At 32.6% G+C, this 17,949-nt stretch overlaps 1 protein-coding gene across 3 annotated transcripts; it reads right to left on the bottom strand.

The window, feature by feature from the left end:
- Nucleotides 1-595: 595 nt before the first annotated feature.
- Nucleotides 596-17,623, bottom strand: LOC115441002 (centrosomin). 3 transcript variants are annotated; one of them, XM_030165560.2, is made up of 13 exons: nucleotides 17,426-17,623; nucleotides 15,063-15,142; nucleotides 6,682-6,734; nucleotides 6,437-6,576; nucleotides 6,019-6,138; nucleotides 5,677-5,751; nucleotides 5,480-5,535; nucleotides 4,904-4,940; nucleotides 4,530-4,637; nucleotides 4,299-4,450; nucleotides 2,982-3,053; nucleotides 882-1,963; nucleotides 596-796 (listed from the first exon to the last, which is right to left on the bottom strand). In XM_030165560.2, the coding sequence occupies exons 2-13, from the start codon at nucleotides 15,095-15,097 to the stop codon at nucleotides 597-599; spliced, it is 2,130 nt and encodes a 709-aa protein (XP_030021420.1). In that variant the 5' UTR covers nucleotides 15,098-15,142; nucleotides 17,426-17,623; the 3' UTR covers nucleotide 596. The 3 variants fall into 3 exon arrangements, with proteins under 3 accessions (XP_030021420.1, XP_030021419.1, XP_030021421.1); XM_030165559.2 differs by lacking the exons at nucleotides 15,063-15,142; nucleotides 17,426-17,623 and adding an exon at nucleotides 7,722-8,143; XM_030165561.2 differs by lacking the exons at nucleotides 15,063-15,142; nucleotides 17,426-17,623 and adding an exon at nucleotides 7,164-7,195.
- Between the last annotated feature and the right edge of the window lie 326 nt (nucleotides 17,624-17,949).

Below are 17,949 nucleotides of genomic sequence, written 5' to 3'. Positions count from 1 at the left end.
AGAAGGGGCAGATCTGTCATGTTTCTCTTCTACATTTGCTATAGCTGAAATGTATCCTAAGTTGTCAAAATTCGGGTTAATTATATTATAGTGATAATAAGATTCCATTTTGTCGTTATATTCAGTACAAAAAAACTTTATAAAATACGATGCATCCAGAGCAAAAGCCGGTGAATAGAAAATTCGAATTTTGAAACTTGTGTTTTCGCGGTATTTTTTTTTTTTAATTATCCGATCATAAGAATTATTATTTTTTGTCTATGTTACGTTCAATATCTAACATTTTGCGCCATAGTTAGTCTAAGTCACTGTTTATTTTATATACCGCAATTTGAACAGCGCTTCGTAAGCGTACTTAGAATTTAGTAAGCAGTAAAAATAAAATACTTAGATAAAAACTTAGTACAATACTTTATTAAGGCGCTTTAAATTATTATTGTCAGTTTAAAAACGTTAATTTATAAATACATACTACTAAAAATTATTAAACACTGTTGTCAATAGTAAATCCACAATCACAGGGTATCCAATAACATAAACCTAAAAAATACAAAAATCTTAAACTATCCATCCGTTTTATAGTTCTAAGTGATTATTTAGTTATTGTTCTGGTTTTCAAGCTGATCCCGGGCCTTTCGTAGAACTCCTTGAGTTTTATGAATTTCTCGACATATAGCACGGTGTACATTCTTCTTACGCAAATTTGCGGCGTTCAACTGCATCAATGTTTCTGCTAGTGTTGCTTTAGTTCGTGCTAATTTCTGTTTCAGAGTAATATTTTCTTCATATAATGAACCTGAAACAAAAACAAACATAATGGTGAAAATTAATAGACACCATATCATATTATTAGAAATTAAAATAGGAAAATCAAATCTTACGTGGTGATAAGGCTAAACCGTCATTTTGCTCTAAGCTGGATAATCTATCACTGTCAATTCCTTGATCTGGCGAAGTGGGTCTGTCTTCGTCTAAGGGCAGGATATCATCGACGATAGCTATTTTGTTTTCTACTTCTAACCCAACTTGTCGCGTGACCTCTATTTCTAAACGCGAATTAGCTTCCATTGCCGCTGCGAGTTGCTCACGGGTCTCCTCTAGTTCTCTTTCGAATCGCAATCTGTCATGTTGAGCTCGGGCTCTTTCTAAAGCAGCTTGAGACGCTTGAACTGTAGCTTCATCAGCAGCCCGTCTTAAAGCTCGTTCGGTTTCCATAAATGTAGATTCCAATTCTTGTCTTTCTGTTCGCATCTTTTCTATAGTTTGTATTGACTCGGCAAGCTTGTGTTCAATTTCTTTAATTCGCGACTCCAAGGATAACACCGTATTTTTCAATGAATCTACATTATTATTAGCCGTCACCAAATTAGAAAGTTCTGAAGCTAAACTGTCTTTTAAATGTTGGTTCTCTGAAATCATTTCATTAATTTGTTTGTTAGAAAATTCTAGTTTATTAGTGAGATCATTGTTTTTTTCTTCTAAAGATTGATTTTGTTTTCTTAGGTAATCAATTTCTTCGAGGATTGCAGCTTCGTTCATCCCTTTGTTATCCTCAGAACGGGAACCGTTCGAAAATCGCGAGCGACGCGCCCTATATTTGTTAACATCTGACGTAGATTCACGTATTCCTACGCCTGTATCACACAATCCCACTCTTGCGAGAGAAACATTCCTGTCAGGTTCTGACCAGCACTCTGATTCTGATATCACGTCAGCTTGAGGGAAATGTTTTAAAAGTTTCTTAGATGAATAACGCTTGTTGTCATCACTACATCCCATATGATGTCCGAACATAAGAGTCAAATCTTCTAATCTTAATGACTGAGAAATGTCTAAATTGCTTTCGTCCATTGTAAGTTCTTCTGGTGCCATTGATTCATCTAATTCTAAACCGACTGGCAAAGCTAAGCTCTGTTCCAATATGCTTTCGGCTAATTTTTTCTTATCCTCGCCAAGAACACATCTGCAAAAAAATATGTCATTAATTATTTCATTTCTCACTTGAATAACCAAACTTGGTTATAATATTTTTTTAGGTACTTTATTTACCATCTTACGTCTAATACATATTGCCTTTTATATACTTAATATTTAAAATACAGCACGGTCTTCGCCGACCTCTAGATTGAAAACTTTACGTCTGTATTTACAAACGCTACTTAGGTAATGATGGAGCAATGCTATGAAAATATTAAATAAGTATTTTTCTTAGTACTTTGGTATATAACTTTACTTCAGATGGCTGTCAAATAAACAAAACTGAACGAAGTCAACGAAAAGTATAAAATTGCCGACATAATATGCGTTCAGGCGCACTGTGCGTTTTCATAGCAATGTTTGTGAATATCTACGGGTGTTTAATGTTTATCTATTATAATATCTTTCTTGATTATATTATAAAGGCACTTTTAGAATCGTCGGTGAGATCATTGCTTAATCACTTGTCTCTGGATAATTAATTGAGACCGACGAAGTGATTTAAATAGTATTAATGAAATCATAGTCAAATAAACTAAAAGTTAACAACGGTATTCTGATAAGTCAAGAAGCTGTTGTTAACTATTTATTTTGAATCCAATAATCCAAAGGCAAGTGTGAAGCGTGAATTCACACATAAAAAAGAAAAACCTGGCGGAAAAATAGATACTACGTATAAATAAAAAAAAGGTACAATAGCATATAAAAAGGTTTACTTGAATAAAGTTTCCTAAATAATTCAGTTGAAAATTCGCGTATATTATTATTATTTAGAAATTGTAATATAGTGTCTGATGAACACAACACATCAGAAGATTCCAAAAGATAAAATCGACAAACAGATTTTATAGCAGAATATTTATATCTATGACCTATTCGGTCGTATACTGAAGCTGATTGTGACTGTTTCAAAGGTAAATTATAATTATTTATTACTTAATATCCTCCCTTGCCTACAAAAACACACATAACATTACATTATGATCACTAAACTAAAAACTTACTTGTGTGACAACAATTTGTCTAAGAAATAGGCCAGTCCCTGAAGCCGGCGCGTCAGTAGTTGTTGCAGATTGCTGAAATAAAAATTACGTAAATTACTAACGTTATCATAATTTGTGTAGTTGTACTTATCATCATCAACCCGTTGCAGTCCACTACTGGACATTCAAAACTATACAGAAAATCGAAAAGATGTTAGGTAGATAATACGACTCGGTGCGTTTTCTGTAGTAGCACAAAGTATGAAGAAGTAAAGCGGGATGTAATAAATAATTAAAGAAAATTTTATAATGTCGACTTTTTAAGCGCACAGTAGGCTTCCAAGTTTACCTCTATGTTAGGAATATATTTTATAATACATCAATAAGCGACTTAGTGAAGATAAGTTTAATTTCATAGTAATTACACTCAAGAAATAGTAAAGTAGCCACACAAATGTCAGTTATTACTAGACACCGGATTATATCATATTTTGGCCATTTTGTTTGATTTTCGCATTCATTGCCTAAGATCGTGGGATGGTGTATATTTACGGTATATTGGGCGAAATTACATTGCTTCTTTTTATAAGGCTAACTAACGATACGTGAAATGTTACGTTGCAATTTTGCCAACCACGCTTGTTAATTTCATAGCTAAAGAATAACTCAGAATTTGAAATTTTTCGCAAATAAATAATTCTACGTGAACAAAATACATAACAACGACGCTACCGAGGCAATCTAGTCCGATTGTGAACATAAAAAATAATAATATGAATACTTAATGAATAATAATATGTTGAAATATAATATCAATTATGCTTATTTTAAATAAAACACTTAATAATTAGTTTATTTCATTAATTAATTTTACATTTTGCTTGCATATTTCGGGCTTTTTATGTTGCATATAATCCGGTGTCTAGTTTTTACTGAATGCATTTAAAATATGTTAGATTTTACACATTTCAACGGAATTATACGGTGTTGCTTAATTGTTTTGCGTACTCTTTTCAAGAAGCTATTTTTGATAGAAACTATTTTTTCTATTTGGCATATATTATTACTTGCATGGTGTACGACATAACTGTATAGTAAGTTTTATCAGCATTCAACGTGGCCTTACTGTACTAGTTATTTAATGGCATTGTTTTCGTGACGACTGAAAGCTCATGCTGCTATAAAATGTGAAAATATTCCGTAATTTCATGTAAATATTTTATAAAGCAGATTAGTTTCCTAAGATAATGGATATTACATGTCATTAAAAAATTGGCTTTATAAATGAAAGACTTGTGATTGCTAATTTCCGTTTACAATGTTATACTTAGTACTTACCCAGAGACTTCACTTTGTGCATTTTCGACATTCTTTTGTAAATCTCTTATTTTATTTTCCAAATCTTTGATATGTTCATCTTTGCACTTTAAAATTTCTTCATATTTTTCTAACTGTGAATCACTGATATGTGCATACGTCAGTTCTTTGTCCTGTAACCAATTCATGATTTTAGAATATGCGAATACGTTAAATCATATCAATGTAATCAAATAATACCATGATACTTGCCAATTTAATTTTTTCAATAACTTTGTCTTGTTGCTGAATTTTCTTCATACATTCTTTGATCATTTGTAAAGCTTTTCGATTCTCACGTCTCAATTTGACCAATTCATCCTGAAAGATATAAAAAAACGTCACAATATTTCATTGTAGCATTTCCAATATGAATATGATCGCATGAATTAATTAAAATTACCTGTGTAAGTAAGGGTTTACCGATTATACTATATACAATATTAATAAGATTAGTTTAGGTTCTGGTTAATATCCTACTTTACGTATTGCTCGTATAGCTACATATACCGTTAGTCTCCATAACGGTACTTAGCATAATTTATAATTACATATATTCTCATTATAAAATCAATTTATAAACTTACTAATTCTTCGTTATTTATGGTTACCGCCAGATAGTCTCTGTAAAAGAATATATTGTTTTTAAATCTGATTACTCAAATGACAATCGCAGTGCAGTAGGTATCTTGCACCGCTAAGTAGGTAGTATATCAAAATTCGGGCGTTGGTACTTTTGAGGCTAAGGTGTATGTTAAACCAGGCGAGAGACTTGCTCGTCGACATTTAGTTGTTTTCAATAAAATTTGTTTGTTGGTGTACTACTTGAATACATCCTTGTATTACATAACCTTAGAAGTAGATTTGTTGAAAATCTTTCCTGATGCAGCTTCACCTTTATTGATTAAGGGCACTTGTCCGACTGTAGAAGCTCAACGGGCATATAATATATAAAAAATATAGTGTGGGATATTTTATTATAAAATATCAACCGATTTTGGAAAAAAGGCATATTCGTTCAAGTAAAAATAAGATTTTTTCAAATAGGTTAATAAATTACGGAGATTTGCGGTAAAGAATATTAAAAAAAACACGTCAATTCAATTGGTAACCTCTTCCTTTTATGAAATCGGTTAAAAAAGCTTAAATAAGCTAGTACTTACCCTGCCGACTCTGATTCTGCACATGTATCATCGATAACTGCACGTTTTTCAATAGTCTGCAATTTATTAAAAAACAAAAGAAATCAGTGTTATGGTTTTTCAAATTCAAATAAAAATTCCTAAGTATTTATATTAACAAAATCATTAAAAATCATAAATCTCCAGAGATCTTGATCATTTCAATATTTTTAGCTCACCTGTTCTTGACTGCCTTTTTTCGATACAGCGCTATTATTCAATGTCACTTCTACACTATCCGTTGTAATGGAACCCTACAAACAAACACATTAGTCATTTTAATAGATATATTAAGTTTGTTGGATGTGACAATATAATTGCAGATTTTATGAAAACCTAGTCTAATATAACAAACATCTTTTACAGAGAATTATAGTATATTAGTTATAGTCACAAGAAAAATCTAGAAATTAATGGTAAATTGACAACTAATAATCTTGCACTGCGTCACAGCTAACTAGAATATGAGAACATAAGGTTCTAATATTTTAACATTCTTAACAAAATACAAAAATAACAACCTGTTGTTCCAAAACATCTATGGCTTCAGCGGCTGCTGCGAGGAGTTCTTGTTTATCGCTTAATTGCCTTCTCAATTCCTCCACTTCAACTTGTAATCTGACGTTATGTTCTAAAAGACCCTGCAATATAAACAGCAGGTCGGTAATAATTCGTTGCGTAATCGGAACGCATAAAATACTCAATTATATAATCGCGGTACACATTTAAAAGGTTTGTAATTTAGGTAAAGATTTATAATTTTAAAACCTGCGAATTATGTCCACACTTTAAGTTTTAAAAGAGTAATACGACTATTTACTATTACATTGCACTTACTCTTCGTTGCTTTATGAAAATAAATTAATTTTTAAAATGGGAAATTATTTCCTCATATAAAAAAGATACAACCTTTAATTACTTATAGCTGTATCTACTTACTTGTACAGCAGGTGGCGATCCGCTACCTAATTTCTCTTCAAGAAAATATATCCTCAATTTTAGATGAAAATTTTCCTTTCGTAAACCATTCAATTGCTCTTCGTATTGCTTCATACTAACACCGCTGGCGTTCGATACATCTAAACAAAATTATTTTTATATTGAAAACAATATCATTACCAATTCTAACCGAGATCAATATTTTTTTTTTTAATCTACAAGCAAATTAGCTTTATACTATTTACCTTCCCCTTCAGCGACTGGTAATGCCATTTCATGTAATTTCCGTGGACTAGTACTGTAAAAATACCAGAACGACACTTTATAAACACAAGTACAATAGAATGTTAGTAATAACTAATAACTTTGAACTAATATAATTTTGGAGATAAAAACTTGTAACATACGATGTTTTTTAAACTTTTACACAAGATACATACAACTTTGTAACGTGAGTGAATGAACAATGAATCCATTAAGATGTCCTAGCTTTTAGATTGCAACTCATTATTCGTTAACCAGTTCTTATTGGTCGGTACACAGGGCTCAATTCACACAATTTAAGCGAACATTTGCTAATACGCAAGTATATAATTTCTTTACGCAGTGTAAAATGAAGTGTGAAATAAAACGTGCGACTTTTCTAACAATTAGTCAGAAATTATGAGACATACTTGAATGAAAATGAAAACACTAATATGTTATACAGTTTGTTATATTAGTATACCCTGTACATCTTTGCATATTCTCGCCCGTAACTCATTTGTCACAAAGTAGGGGCCAAATTCTCAAGGCCATCAGCTAAGAGAGGCGCCTTAAAAGCTATCAATAAGACGAGTTTTCTTTTAGGTATTTTTTGTATGTTCATGACAAGCGGCACCTAACTCTCGATTCAACGATTTTACACTCCCCAAATAAAAATAACGCGTTAGGTATATTAGTAAGTATAATGAATTGACTGCCGAATATTATAGTGGTTACAAAAAACTGTAAATTTAATTACGTAAAAATAGATAAACACAGTTGTTTATGGATAGACACAGTTATCTATAGTCCCCTATTAAATCATATTTAGCATTTAAAGTATGGGCCGCTTGCACATAATATTGATACACATAATAATAAGGTCATCTATTTGTTGACGGTTCGCAATGTAATTAACGATCTTATCAAGTATTTACATTTAATGTTTATTGAAATTGGTGACTTTTATAAATACCAACGTAGCGTTTAGACATGACTATTTTTAACCTTTTTTCCAACAAAATAATATCTAATTGCTTACCTAAAAGGGGATGAAACTATGACACTACTCCCATTTTTCGATGAATTCATCCTAGGTAATGTTGCCATTTTAAAATGCGGACTGTTACGCGTCGTATATTCTACATGAAGAACACTTAAATACAAAACAATGTAACATCCTGCCTATGTTTTCAATATAATGCGTCCGATAGTTTATACATTTTTATTTTAAACATAGCATAACATTTATGATAACCAACACTTATAACAACAATATAATTAAATACATTTATACGAAACGTTAAATTCATAAACACGTAAATAAACAATCACGTTAACCACTTTTAACATGCGCCGATAGTCATAGTACGGAAAATACGACTGAATACTGAAATTGGGACGCGACACGGGACTCCGAGTGCTATTCGGAACCATTCGCTTATCTTCGCGCGATACAACTATACACAAGCATACGCTATAATAAACTTAAATAAAGAGGGAGTAGGGAATAGACAGAGAAAAACAAATGCTGGAAAAAGACAAAACACTCTCGAGACGGATGCTGCTCGGCGCTCGCCGCACAATACACAGAAATAGAAGTGGTGCAGCGCGCGGTGCCATTAAATTCTGTTCCAAATTTTCGATTTATGTGTTACTTCCTGCATGTACCGTAACTAATATTAAATAGCATATTTAGTAATGTTTAAGAAATATGTGCAAGTCGACCACATTGATTAAGGTTTATGAATTAAAATCATTATTAATATAAAGTAATTCAAATATTTTTGTAGATACCTAAGTCCTAAAGAAATTTTGTTTTTGATTGTATTAGAGGTAAACTTTATTATGCTGGAGGAATTATCTCGTAGTCCCCAACTTTAGAATTCAGAGATTAAAGGTAGGTATTTACAACGAAAGAAAGAAGTAGAATTGTAATACTTAATTGTAAGCTTTATTTTGCAATAGTTACTTCTCATACTACTGTACTACCCTACGAGTTATCAATTAAAGTAAGTATATGATACATACAAGCATACAAGGTCACACAAGGTATAACGAAACACCGACCAAGTGAAGGATGTGGAGAGTACAAGACAGATATAGTTTGCCTTTTGAATTAGTTGCAAATAACTCCCAATATAGAAGAGGCAAAGATGCCCTTTTGTTTTTATTAAACTGAAAGACGAGACTACCACGTTGACTTTTGAATTGTGACCTGATCGATTATGATCACACTGAGACTGCCAGTTGTACAGTTATCAAATAACCATTTTTTTTTTCTTCCTTCGTCCTTAGAGTACAGGCTATAGTCTTACGACCATACTGCCTAGTCTTACGTATTTCTTTTCTTCAAATTTAAATTCTTAATATATTGTCTTTCGTAAGTATTCCAATTAGTAGTTTTCGTAAGTATAGTCAATTCCAGGTAAAGTATAATCCATTTTTCCAATTGTCAAATCCAGAGTAAATATCAATTCAGTACGATTTTCCTCGTCAGTGAATATGTTTCATACTATCCGTAATATATGTTTTACTATCCTCTTCTTGATTTAAAGCTTCATTGAAGGATACAGAATTTTTGCAATTCCACTATTTGCTCTTTGCTCCATGTATTGAGCTTGCTTCAAAATTTCAAAAACTTAGAGTAAGTACTTCCTCTAAGTTCAAAGATAATCAATGGCAGATATTATCTGTCAGACACAGCTGTTAAAGAACTGTTTATAATACATTTTATAATATATTATGTACTAGCTTTTGCTCGCGGCTCCGCCCGCGTTATAAAGTTTTTCAGGCTAAAGGGTTCCATTATAAAAGTAGCAGTTTCCCGGGAGCCTATATTCTTCCCAGGGTCTCAAACTGTCTCCATACCAAATTTCATCTTAATACGTTGGGTAGTTTTTGAGTTTAACACGTTCAGACAGACAGATGCAGCGGGGGACTTTGTTTTTTTATAATATATTTTTTAGAACTTTTAAAGTGGAACAATCCCGTCATACATCATTATTGCATAACTTTAACCGTTTACGCAGCGCAGGCAACGGAAGCTCTCAAAACTTATAATTTTCCCCGTTTTTGCAACATGTTTCATTACTGCTCCACTCCTATTGGTCATAGCGTGATGATATATAGCCTATAGCACTCCACGAACAAAGGGCTATCCAACGCAAAAAGATTTTTTCAGTTTGGACCGGTAGTTCCTGAGATTAGCCATTACTGCTCCGCTCCTATTGGGTATAGCGTGATGATATATAGCCTATAGCACTCCACGAACAAAGGGCTATCCAACACAAAAATATTTTTTCAGTTTGGACCGGTAGTTCCTGAAAGTAGCCATTACTGCTCCGCTCCTATTGGGTATAGCGTGATGATATATAGCCTATAGCACTCCACGAACAAAGGGCTATCCAACGCAAAAAGAATTTTTCAGTTTGGACCGGTATTTCCTGAGATTAGCCATTACTGCTCCGCTCCTATTGGGTATAGCGTGATGATATATAGCCTATAGCACTCCACGAACAAAGGGCTATCCAACGCAAAAAGAATTTTTCGGTTTGGACCGGTAGTTCCTGAGATTAGCGCGTTCAAACAAACAAACAAACAAACTCTTCAGCTTTATATAATAGTATAGATGAAACCAATATCCTGTAAAATAGTTAACAAGTAAGACTTAATAACAATATTTACAATATTACTACGTAATAGAAATTACAACGAAACAAACAAAAAACAACTAAATATCATTTACAGTGTCTTTTATAAATTTATACAAGTAAACATTAGTTGAGGCATTCTTAAGCAACTCTTTTAAACATTGCGGGACCCGGTTAGGCTTCTTATAGATTTTTAAAAGCTCATCCGCCAACACAAGGCGCTGAATGTTGAAAGATGAACATTCGAAGAAAATGTGATGTAGTGATTGAATTTTTTGTGATTGACAATATTCGCAATAGGGAGAATTAGCCATTTTAATACGATGAAGATGACAATTTAATCTATAATGATCGAAACGCATACGACAAATAATTGAATAAAATTTTCTATTGATAAAATTTTTTTTCTTGCAAAACCAAGGAGTGGAGTTTATTTGGACATCCATACTAGCAAACCAGTTTCCTTTATTTTCATGGTGTGTGTATTGATATGAATGTCTCCCCCATGCTTGACACATACGCTGTTTTAAGAAACTAACAGCGTCTGTGTGTGGTATGGATACAGTCATATCAATATTGGAATTAGGAATTAATTCTTGTAACTCAACAATTTTTTTGGCCAGATAATCTGCCCTTTCATTTCCTGTGACGCCAATATGTGAAGGAACCCAAACAAAACGAACTACTATATCCAATTTGGACAGTTCGACCCATAGTTCTTTTATTAAATAGATGACATACTTAAGGGTTAGCATGAAATTGATTATTTGCAAGGTTTTCTAATACACTCCTGCTATCACTAACTATTATCCATTTAGTATGGTCAAAATTACATTTTTTTATGTGTTTTAAAGCACTGAAAATGGCGACAGCTTCAGCTGTGAAGATACTAGCAGCTTTATCAATTTTTTTACCGATGCCTATATTTGATGAGGGCTCATATATGGCAAAAGACACAGCCCTATCATTTTTGGAGCCATCAGTATATATAAATTTATGGTCTGAAAATTTTGAAAGCATATTGTTTACTTCTTCTATTGAGGATAGGTCCTTCTTTTGATTTAAAATTATATCAATAGATGGAAACTTACTAATGTAAGATCCTTCATAGCAAGGCAAAATGTGTTTTGATTGATAAATGTTCATGTTTTTAATAAAGCTCATGAACTCTTGAAGACCTTGTAAAATATAGATTGGTTTAAGGGAGAATTGAGTAACAGAATGCAACAAGTTGGCCAAAAGATTATTATTAGTTACACTAAAAAGTTTTAATATGAATCTTTCTTTCAAGTAATTAAATCGAATACTTAATGGTGGGACATTACATTCTATTTGCATTGCATTTATGGGAGTGCTTCTGAATGCCCCGGTAATAATACGCAAACACTTGTTTTGCAAAACATCTAAACTATTTACAATTCTAGCATCTGCAGCAAAGCAATAAAAACCATATTCAAAATGACTACGAACTAACGATTTGTACAATAACAACAAAATTTTGGGGTCTGAACCCCAATATGAACCAGACAAGGACTTTAAAATGTTACATGCTTTATTTGCCTTATTAATTATATGTTTTAAATAATTATTCCAGGATAAATTATATGAAATATGGACACCTAAAAATTTCACTTCAGATGTAGTGGGTAACAAACAATTATTATATTGCACAGCAGGCATATTGTGACAATGTTTACCAAATACAATAACTTTAGACTTGGATGGATTCACACTGAGATCAAGGTAAGAAAAATAGTTGTACAGTTTTGCTAATGCATCATTAATTGTAGAAACCACTTGTGATACATTAATTTCAGATGTATAAACAACCAAATCATCTGCGAATTGTAAATTTTTAACATAAGGGCCCAATATTAGATTTAGTCTACGGCCATACAATATAAATATTAAAGGCGACAATATACCCCCTTGACAAACTCCTTTTGATGAAAGTCGAGGACCATAAAGGTGTCTATTAAATTTAGTAAATACTTCTCTGTTCATTAAGAAATTTTTAATCCACTTTATAATTTTTTCAGGAATCCCTATATGTAATAACTCAAGGCATAGAATATCTATATTTACACTATTAAAAGCACCTGCTACGTCAAAGAATACGCCAACCAAGTTTTCATTTGCAGATATAGAGTTTTGTATATCCAGCTGTAACTGGCAAACACTTTCTCTAGCAGAACGATTTCTACGAAAACCAAATTGATTGGAAGGTAATCTATACTTATAATAAATCTGTAGAGAGGTCAATTCTGTACATGAAATATATTTCCAAAATAACTATCAGGGGGTGATTAGGGATCGATACTGATGCCAAAAATGCAATTAGTAAAAATTTTGTCTGTCTGTCTGTCTGTCTGTATAACCGTTATAGAAACAAAAACTACTCGACGGATTTTAACGAAACTTGGTACAATTATTTGTCATACTCCTGTGCTGGTTATAGTATACTTTTCATCACGCCACAATTAATAGGAGCAGAGCAGTGAAGGGAAATGTTGGGAAAACGGGAGAAGTTACTCCATTTTTTAAGCTACCGTCGCGTGTGCAACCTTAATGGTTAAAGCTACACAGAAATAATGTATGACGGAAATGTTCTCCTTAAAATTATGTAAAAAATATCCCACGACAGCATATGTCTATCTTTTATGGTTGACTCACAATAACACGTGTAACTCCCAATAGCTTAGCAGTTCGAAGCTTTCTCATTATATTTGTCTACTCTTACGTTTATAACACTCTCAGTCATCCCTAATTAAAAAAGTTAACATTATTAAATATTCCATAAAAAAGAATCATAGAAATCGGTATAGACACTAAAGTTATACATGAAATACGCTAATAATAAGCCATCATGCGTGAATACTGAATCATGTTATAAGGATTATTTTTGTATATATATAAGGTCGCGAACGCACAGGCAGGCGGCTTGCTTGGCACCTAGAGGCTAGCAAATCACCTAGCGAGTAGCTTCGTAAAACGAACATTCTCGAACGTTCGCGACCGGCTCCATTTTTGAAGTCCAAAATCCACGCGGGCGAAGCTGCGAGCGGAAGCTAGTATATTATGTTTTTCTACATAGAACTCTAAACGATGTTTAAGCAATTGTTCAAATAATTTACCAACACAAGAAGTAAGTGCTATAAGGCGATAAGAATCGGGGTGTAACTTAGGCTTATCAGGTTTTAAAATTGGTACAAGGCAATCCATTTTCCAGTCTTGTGGTATTATGTTATTATCCCAAAGAAGATTCAAGATTTGTAAAAATATTTCTAAACTTGTAATACTGAGCTTTTTGAATAAAATATATGACATTCCATCGAGACCATAAACAGAATCTCTACGAGATGAGATGGCTGAAATGAGTTCTTTTATTATCAAATAAACAACATCCGGTAGAACTTCGAATTGTAACGAAATGTAAAGCTGAGACACTAGGGGGCGTCCATAAATTACGTGAGATGTTTAAGGGGCAGGGGGTCAAGTCAAATCTCATCTAATCTTACGTTGGAGAGAGGGGGGATCTCGGCAAATATCACGCAATTTTTTTTCTGATTGAAAGAAAAAAAAAATTATACTATTTTGGTCCATTTAATCCAGATTGTACATGCTTAAGATTTAATCTTAAACGTAATCGTAATACGATTAAGATCATTCACTAAGCCGTTCGAAAGAAAATAATTTCATTCATACTACGACGTTCGAAAGCATGAAACAATTTTTTTTCTTTTTACAATAACAATCCAACGCGTTTACATAAGAAACCCACATTTTGAAAAATCGCACGTGAAAATGGAGGGTTGGGGGTTGAATAAAATGTCACCACATCTTACCGTGGGGGGCGAGGGACAGAAAATTTTAAAAAACACCTCACGTAATTTATGGACGCCCCCCTCCTAGACAAAAGTGTTAATGTCAAGTAATTACCCAGTCTAAAATTGCTACTGTAGGGAATGGTTTGGTTAAAATATGCGATTAAGGCCCTCCACAGAGCAAGCAGCCTTGAGTGTTTCATTCCATACTTGGCGACAACGCATGAAAACCTACTAACGAGAATATGGCAAATAATTACGAATAATTTACTTGAAAATTCTATTTTAGGTCCTTTAAAATTTTACACTAACAAAATTTTGTCTCCCTAATAATGTTGGTTGCAAATTAAACCACCAACCAACCATTTTAGTGGGATTTTATTATGAAATTAACGACACAATATTAAATAATCAAAATTATGAAAAAAATTAAACATAAGTAAACAAAGTAAAATTAACATATTGCATAATATATTTTTTCTATATCTATACTATTGTATAAAGCTGAAGTTCGTTGCAGTTTGTTTGTATCTTTGAACGCGTTAATCTCAGGAACTACTGGTTCGAATTGAAAAATTATTTTAGTGTTGGATAGCCCATTTATCGCGGGAGGCTATAGGCTGTTTAACATCACCTTATGAGCTATAGAAACGGAGCATCAATAAAAATGCGAAAACGGAGGTAATATTTCCTTTTGCGATCTTCCGTGACGTGCGCTGCGTAAACGGTTGAAGTTACGAAACAGTCATGCATGGCGGAATTGTTCCTCTTAAAAAGTTCTTAAAATATATGTATTAAAACAAAGTCCCCAGCCGCATCTGTCTGCTTTTCTGAACACAACAAACTCGAAAAACTATTCAACGGCTTTGGAAGAAATTTTGTTAATTAAAAGGACTAGGTACTTACATTATAGCACTTGCATCAACAAGTAATTCCGCCATTGCAACAGCACATATGATTCAACAATCAGTTAAATCAAAAAGCACCTGGAAAAGAAGTAAAGCGTAAGTATGTAAGTTTTTTACTATGTATAATGTGTAATTGCCGACAAACAACTTGACACGTCTACCCCGTGGTGGCCGTGTGGAAGGAAACGTAGCGTACGAATAACAATATTTATTGTTATATTATTGTCAAATCGCCCTTAAAGTGAGTATGTAATCCTTTACCATAGCAATTTAAAAGTTTTATGTCTATAGTAGAATAGGTAAATAATAAATAATTATTAATCTAATACATAAAAATTTACATGACGCAGTGCGGAAGGTAAGGGTCGACATATAATGTATTGTTGTGAATTTACTAATTTTAAGTATACAAAAAAACATATAAGTATACATTCTAATACGGAAACATTATCTGCAATCCGGAAAAAAATCAACTAGTTTGAATTTCAGTAGAAGGGATAGGTGTCAAGAAACGAGGAAAGAGGCGCAATACAGGCACGTGACGTCATCGAGAATTATGATGCGTAAAAAATAATAAGGTGAAGCGATATCCCTACTACACGCTCATATCTGCACATTGCAATATTTGAAATATGAATTACTGCCTCATTTCAGAACCAATTATAATGTAGCTTTCACAAATGATCTTCTGTTTTTATACCACATGCTGTTACATTTTATCTTATCTTACTAATATTATAACTGTGAAAGTGTGAAAATATTTGGATGTTTATGAGAACAGCTGAATGGATTTATGTGTAATTAGGTACAAGGATAGACCACCTTCCGAATTAACACAAACGTTTTTATCGCTGTAAGTTACTTCCATGGGAATTTATAGGATTTTTTATCTGATTGTTTTAAATACATAGATTTCATTGGCGTGGCGATATAAATTGTTACTGAGTTTTACGAACTTTAGAGCGGGAAAGGCTTTTCACGTCTTTCACGTTTTCTAGTATGGAATAATGTCTATCAAACTAGGAAAATACCGTAACTTTTTTTGTGGGAGCACGCGGGGGCATGCAGTGCCCTCAAAGGGAATTTTGGAAATATCGGATATTGGTTACTATAGAGAATTTTTAACTGTCATTAAAAATACTATAACTGGAGAACTATAATGAGTATGGCTCTAATTTTTTTATCAGCACCATTATAGTTGGATTTTCCTCCTTATGCTTTGTTATTGTCACCTTATGAAGAAACACTTGCATTTAAAATAGAATATGACCAGACATTTTTACCTTCATGGTACTTTGAAAGGACACCAGATCATATTTAAAGGTCATAAATTCATATTTAATTACCTAAAAGCACACCTTTTTTATTACTTCTTCTTTGGGGGCACTCTAATTCTTGAAAGTTGTATGTCCATAATTTTTGTACCCCCCATAAGTTGTGTATAGTTAATGCAATACTTGCCAATTATTTGGCCACAATACTTACTTACCATTGATTCATTCCAAAGCAATTACAATGACAAGACTCACACAACAAAAATGCCCTTTCTACATAAAACTGCTTTATCTTTGTATTATATTTTATAGTGCATAGAAAATTAGGCCTGTTAATATTTGTTACAGCCATGAGTTGCAGATATTTCTTAATTTAACAGGCAAGAAATTAATAAGCAACAACAATTACCTGGGCTTCAAATATTTTTTTAGAATAAGTATCATAAAGTAGTGTTTTGGTTAATTATGGTAAGGTGGTTCTTATAATATACTTTAATTATATAGGCTGCATTCAGCTAAGCCTGGACGATTTTTCAATGGGTTGAGAGGAGGCTTGATAATATATTTTTTCTTTTAAAATATTTAAGTGATACTGGCATTTTCTACATCAATCTGGTTAATCCTATTTTATGTCATAATTTAATCATCTTTCAATTCTCTCTGTGTAAGCTTAAAATTAGGGGATAATATCTTTATAAAAATTTTAAACCATTACAAAAGATTGTATGTTCACAGGATAAGTTCTAATAATGATTTTAAAGTTAGTATGATAAGGTTGAGAAAAACCAAGTAGAAATCCTGATCCAGTGATCGGTCATCTTAACAATTAAGAAAGAGTAAAACCACCCTTTTTCGTTTCAAATATTTATGAGTTCAGAATATTACTTATTGGAAGTTTGATAAAAATAAAAATGAAAATAAAGTTATGACAAATGTTTAAGTCTATGTACCTGAATTTGAATTTACAAACAAGCTACGTATTTATCTCAGAAAAGTACACAGAACGACTTTTATTCTGAGAAAGTTCTTTCACATGGGCGGAGCCGCTAGCAAAACCTATTTTATTGTAATAATAATCCATACTTACTTGATAGTTAACATATAATTAATCAGATTCTTAATACCTCGGAGAAATTTATGTATTACTTTTGAAGTTCTCACTTTTTTCCAAGTTTCAACGTTCGTAAATCAAATCAACAGTTGCAGCTCTTGACAGTTGACAGTTTTCAATTTTAAAATATCTAGAGAACACATTTACGTTACTTTAGGTTTTGTTGCCAATGGCAAAAAGTATATCGAGCCACGCCGAGAATAAAGAAAACCATAAAAATAATTGGGTGTCTTCTTGGGTACCTCTCATGCACAAAATCACATGTAATTACATTGATTTTATAATTAACTGTGTCAAACCTCAAACATAGACTAATATATAATACTGGAAAACCTCAAAGTTGTTTCGCAATAAGCTTGCGCTGCGCATAGAGCAACTATCATACTACGTTGCTACTATGTGAAAAAATAATGTAAAATCTTGACATTAAATGATTGTGTCTCTACTTAAGGTCTCTACTTTCTGATTGAATCTGAGAGATTGAGTCGAAACAAATTCTG

This window comes from Manduca sexta, chromosome 23, assembly GCF_014839805.1.
Source record: "Manduca sexta isolate Smith_Timp_Sample1 chromosome 23, JHU_Msex_v1.0, whole genome shotgun sequence".
NCBI lineage: Eukaryota > Metazoa > Arthropoda > Insecta > Lepidoptera > Sphingidae > Manduca > Manduca sexta.
This window is presented reverse-complemented; position numbering and strand designations above follow the sequence as displayed.

Excerpts from the sequence above, each read along its gene's own strand:
- LOC115441002 (XM_030165559.2), bottom strand. The coding sequence starts at position 7,789 with ATGGCAACATTACCTAGGATGAATTCATCGAAAAATGGGAGTAGTGTC. Across the intron at positions 6,735-7,721 it reads ATAGTTTCATCCCCTTTTAG|TACTAGTCCACGGAAATTAC; the intron begins GTAAGCAATTAG and ends GTATTTTTACAG. Across the intron at positions 1,964-2,981 it reads GACAAATTGTTGTCACACAA|ATGTGTTCTTGGCGAGGATA; the intron begins GTAAGTTTTTAG and ends ATTTTTTTGCAG.